This window comes from Talpa europaea (assembly GCF_964194135.1).
Source record: "Talpa europaea genome assembly, chromosome: 4".
Taxonomy (NCBI): Eukaryota; Metazoa; Chordata; class Mammalia; order Eulipotyphla; family Talpidae; genus Talpa; species Talpa europaea.
The window spans coordinates 142,497,568-142,502,955 of NC_140070.1; the positions used below are offsets into that span (position 1 = coordinate 142,497,568).

At 59.4% G+C, this 5,388-nt stretch overlaps 1 protein-coding gene across 1 annotated transcript; it reads right to left on the reverse strand.

Moving 5' to 3' along the window:
* Positions 1-594: 594 nt before the first annotated feature.
* Positions 595-1,305, reverse strand: CLDN14 (claudin 14; the record flags this gene model as incomplete). The annotated part of the gene is made up of 1 exon (XM_084231756.1): positions 595-1,305. The coding sequence occupies one exon, from the start codon at positions 1,303-1,305 to the stop codon at positions 595-597; it is 711 nt and encodes a 236-aa protein (XP_084087882.1).
* Between the last annotated feature and the right edge of the window lie 4,083 nt (positions 1,306-5,388).

The window sequence follows — 5,388 nt, forward strand, 5'->3', positions numbered from 1 at the left end:
ATAAATACGAAAACAGACGGATTTTTGTAGTCTTTGGTATATAGACATTTGCTCCTTTTTCTTCCCCTCCTCCCCTGTGTTCTAGGCCCGTTTCTTCATGTTCATGCCCTAGTCCCCAAACGTCCCCGCAGGTGCGCAGTCCCGGCAGGTGTGCAGTCCCGGAGGGTGTGCATTCCGAAGGGTGTGCAGTCCTGGAGAGTGTGCAGACCTGGAGGGTGTGCATTCCGGAGGGTGTGCAGTCCCAGCAGGTGTGCAGTCTTGGAGGGTGTGCATTCTGGAGGGTGTGCAGTCCTGGAGGGTGTGCCGTACCGGAGGGTGTGCGGTCCTGGCGAGTGTGCAGTCCTGGCAGGTGTGCAGTCTTGGAGGGTGTGCAGTCCCTGAGGGTGAGTAGTCCCGGAGGGTGTGCATTCTGGAGGGTGTGCAGTCCTGGAGAGTGTGCAGATCTGGAGGATGTGCATTCAGGAGGGTGTGCAGTCCCGGAGGGTGTGCAGTCCTGGCAGGTGTGCAGTCCCGGCGGGTGTGCGGTCCTGGCAGGTGTGCAGTCCTGACAGCCGGTGCGCGCACCGCGGGGCTGGAGGAGGGCAGGGCACTCACTCACACGTAGTCATTCAGCCGGTACCCGCTGTGCGCGGCTGAGGTGGCCGAGGGGGCGCGGTTGTCCTTGTAGGCGGCGGGGGGCCGGTAGGCGGGGGCAGTGGCCGTGGCGGCCCGAGGGACGCGCGGGTAGGGCCGGGAGGGTACCTCGTCCTGGCAAGACAAGCAGAGCAGGGTGCCGCCGATGAGCGAGAGGGCCGCGGAGATGAAGCCGAGGTACAGGGCCTGCCCGAGCTCGAACTTCAAGCTGCTGGGCAGCAGCGGGTTGTAGAAGCTGCGCACCACGTCGCTGGTGGTCCAGGCCACGGCGGCCAGGCAGAGCAGGCCGGCCAGCAGGAAGAGCGCGCCGCCCAGCGCGGCCGACGCGGCCTTGGCGGGGGAGCCCTTGGCGCAGCGCGTGCACTTCATGCCCACGACGGCACAGGCGCAGGCCACGCCGGCCAGCAGGCACGAGATGACCATGAGCGCGCGGGCCGCCTGCAGGTCGCGGGGCAGCGCCAGCAGCGAGCGGTAGATCTGGCACTGGTAGATGCCCGTGCTGTGCCACACGCACTCCATCCACAGCCCCTTCAGGTAGGACACGGCCGTCAGGATGTTGGTGCCCACGTGCGCCGTGCGGCGCCAGTGCGGCAGCAGCGTGGTGATGAGCGTGCCCACCAGGCCCAGGAAGCCGAGCAGGAAGCCCAGCAGCTGCACCGCGGTGCTGGCCATGGCCCGGCTCGCGCCCACGGTCCTAATGAGGCCGGCGCGGCCGGTGGGAGAGAAAGGAGCCGGGTTAATTATTACCCGGTGCGCTCGCCGGTGCCACCCAAGCCTTCCCAGGGCCATTACCATTTTTAAAAATAGTGTGGGAGGTTGGGCCGGGCATAAGATTAAGCTGCCCCTGCAGACAGTTGCCCTGGAAGGCCAGGAGGAGGGAGCGGCAGGGGAGATGCCCTTGGGGCCCTCATGTCTGCGCCCTGGGCCCTTACCAGCCGCCCTGGGAAGTTCTACCTTAGCTGTAGCTTCGAGCGCTGCTGCTGCGTTGGACTCTCAAGGCCTTGTGTTGCGGCACTAGCCAGCGAGCGGACTGACTGGGGTCAGGACTAAAACACAGCCTGGGCTGTCCCTCAGGACGACCAGGGTGACTTCTCTGTGCTGGGGGGAAGGGTTAGCCCCCATGGCAGGTCAGAGGCTGCCCTCCAGCCTGCCGGGGCTGGGATGAGCCTGGAAGGTGCCCGCTGATGCCCGTGGGCGGGGATTACTGAGGTCATATGTCCCTTAGGTGCTGTGGCCAGGACCTTCCCTCCCAGCACCCACGCCCTTCACCCCACTCCGCAGGGGCTAGGGGGTGGCTGCAGAGCAAAGGCTGCTCCCTGACTCGCTGAGATTCTGGGATTTCAGAGGTTTACAAAAACTTGAACCACAGCAAAATCCAGAACACTTCTCAAGGGCAAGGACTGATGTAGTTCCAGGTATGTCAGGCCTGGGAGAGGCTGAGAGGAAGCAGGAGAGAGGCGGCAGGCAGAGAGCAAGGAAAGAAAAAGGCAGGAGGACGGCTGTGTCGCTGGCTTTCCTGCTCAGAGCAAAGCGCAAAAGCCAGAGGATCAGGGGTCCTGGCACCAACCAGCCCCCCACTGCTGGGTAACTTGGGGTCTCTCTGTGGGGACTGTTTCCTTCTCTTTGAAATAAGGGAGCTGGACCTCACAGCCTCAAAGCGTCCTCTGGTCCTGAAGGAGAGAGGGAGGCTCGTCTGCTGACCCCAAGTCTCTCCTTTCTTTTTTAACTGATAGCACTGCTTTACGATACTGTGTGGTTGAGAGGTACAGGACCCCACCACAGCCCTGGAGTCTCTCAAAATATTAAAAAGAGCCGCGCCATATGAGCCAGCAATTCTCCTCCTAGGGGCCTACGCAGGGCGTGCAGAAAGACTAGTTCAAAGGGGGATCTGCTCAGGGGTCACTGGTGTTCACAACAGCCAAGCTGTGGAAACAGCCTGCTTCCCTTTAATCCCGGTCAAGAAATCCCCCACCCTGTCACGGCGAAGGATTTGGTTATTAATCGAACAGGTGATGCTCTCTGGGGGCGCGTCTGGTCCCTTGCTGGATTTAGGCAGAAAAACTGGACTCCGGTGTCCGGCCTCACAGCAGGTAACCAGACGTTCTGTCCTGGTAACAAACAAAAGCAGATCACAGCAAGCAGTGTGGCTCGGCTGGGTGTGCAGTGGTCTGGGGGACGAGGCCAGGGGTTTTGCTGATGCTTCACAGGTTGCCTGGTTCTGGAGCAGTTCTCTTCATGCATACTTGGTGCTAATGGGCCTCCTGCAGCTGGCCAGGAGCTGTCTTTGGGCCTGCTCGGCGCCTTTCCCTGCACTCAGCTGCCTGTGCAGGTGCTGGGGTGAGGACTGGGGACACCTTCCCTGTCCCTGCTGCCCAGGGCGGGGAGATCTGGCTGAGCTGCCATTGCTGGGACCCACAGAGGGGGGTGCTGGGCTATGTGGGGCCGGAGCTGCCGCACCCACCTGCACAGTGCACTTGGGTACCAGGCAGAGCTGACCTGGGAAGCTCCAAGTTATTGCATCTGCAGGAAACCAGGTGCCAGGCAGAGCGTGACACGTGGTACCCAGTTTCTCCCCCACAACAACCTGGGAAGAGCCCCAGTTATTGCCCCTGCTTTACGCTCAGGACAAGAGCTCTCTGCCTGACCTGCGGTGACATCCATCTTCAATTCCTCCTTCAAACACCCCCTGTCTCAATCCAGCAGGATCCATGGCTCAGCGCTAGGGGCGGGGGCTCCTGGGTGCATTCTGGAGTGGAATCTGTTCCCCTAAGGTGCTCGAGAACATCGACGGGGTCCTTCTGCAGTGATTCAGGCCACCAGGGTGACCGGCTGTTCTGGTTTGCTGGGGACTAAGAGGGAGGCCAGGCACTCGCAGTGCTGAATCAGGCCAGTCCCAGGCCAGCCAGGAAGGTTGGCTCTTCGGACCCCAGAGCTCTCTTTCAGCCCCGCCGGGAGGCTGCCTCTGGGGATGCTACACAACTGTCCCTGGTCTGGGCGGCTTCTCACGTTCTTGCTTGTCAAGGTCAATCATTAAGCACAGCAACCTTAAAGAATGTGGTGTACAAGCGGGGCCTGCTGACCCCACTCTTCTAGGGAAGTGGACCAGGACCTACTGGAGTTCTAACTATTTATGGAGATCAACACTTGCTAATTTTAGAAACCATTAGGCTGCTATTTTTAAACCTGTGCTAGAAAGATGTGCTAATTTAAGAACCAGTGTTAATGAGTCTCCACTTCCAGGCAGCAGCCCCAGAGCAGCCGCCGCTGGCCTTTGGTCCTAATTCAACTCCCAGCACCCACCTTGGGCCCATTTGGTGGAAAAACAAGTTCAGGTGAGAGCATCTCTTTGGAAACTACCTACAGCTCATCCCTGATGCTCTGGAAGGTAGCAAGTGTGGGGGCCTCCCAGGAGCGACTTGCCTGCAAGGCCCAGGCCCCGGGCACCTGGATCACCTGTGGGCTGCCTTTCCCTGTGTGCTTGTGGCAACTGCGAGAGACACGAGTCCAAGACAAATAGGGTTCAGAAATCAAAAGACCCAAAAGACCCTGACAGGTGGGGTGGGTGGACCCGAAGTAACAGATGCTGGAATAGCCAGCTTTGGGGTTCACAAAGCCCCCGAATCTCAGGCCTGGGAGGCCAGAGGGGCCTCCGTTGCATGGCCAAGCAGGACTGAGGGCAGCGTTGGCTGCGAATGCTTCCCCGGACGCGGCATCTGCAAGGCGTCTTGCATGGAGGCCATAAGTACCAGGCCGGTCTGAGTGTCAGGCTTGTCACGACGCTGTGAATCTCCCAGAAGGTTCCTGGGCACGTTTCCTAAACTTGACTAGAGACATCCTCCTCCGCATTCCCAGGGGACAACTGGCAGTGAAATCACTTCGGCAAATGCACTTGGAGACATGGAACTCCCCGGGGCACTGAAGGCGTGATGGTGCACGAGGGCTGCTTAAAAAACGGGGTGGGGTGAAGAAGCACAAATAGGGGCTGGTGGGATGCTTCCCTGTGCTCCCAGCAGTCTCAGAAAACCCCAGGACTGTAAAGGAATGTGAAAACCTGTGAAGGGCAGCATGGAAAATTCCAGAGCTGCGTCAGCCCCTCACGCTGGATCTGGTTTTATGAGCACCAGATCGGACAGATGAAGTTTTTTTTTCCATATAAATTTTTATGTTGTCTCCTTCCTTTGTGGCCTGGGAGCTACATTTTTTTTAAAAGAAAGGATGGAAAAATAAACAAAAGGTAGGCACCCACTGTCCGTGGTGGAGCTCCCACTCACCTCCGGCCTGGACCCAGCTGTCTCAACTCTGGCGTCCCATGTCCGAATCAGGTGTCATTTCAGCAGCGGTGGCGGGTGGGGCTAGCCTGGCGGGGAAGAGTGACAGATGTTTTTGCCCGAGCCCCTGTCCCCGGGCACACAGCTCATTCTCCACCGGTCTGTCCTTCAGAAAACCTTTCTGAGCAGCCTCAGGCCCCCGCCCTCCCCAGGCAGGCTGGGAGGTGGGGGGCGACAGAGGTGGGGCTGGGAAGTCTCACCTTCAGCTACTTGCAGCTGCAACCTCATCCCTTCCCAGACTGGCCCCTGTTCTGTATAGTTTTCCTGAGGACCCAGAGGTCTCCGCTGCCCTTTTCCGGTCACACTGCTGGAATGAAGGAACAGTGTGGGTCATGCATGGGGGAACCTGAGCCAGAGAACTAGAATTTTCTTTACCCAGAACTACCCGGGGCTCCAGTCCAGGCAAAACGCTAGATGGTGTATGGTC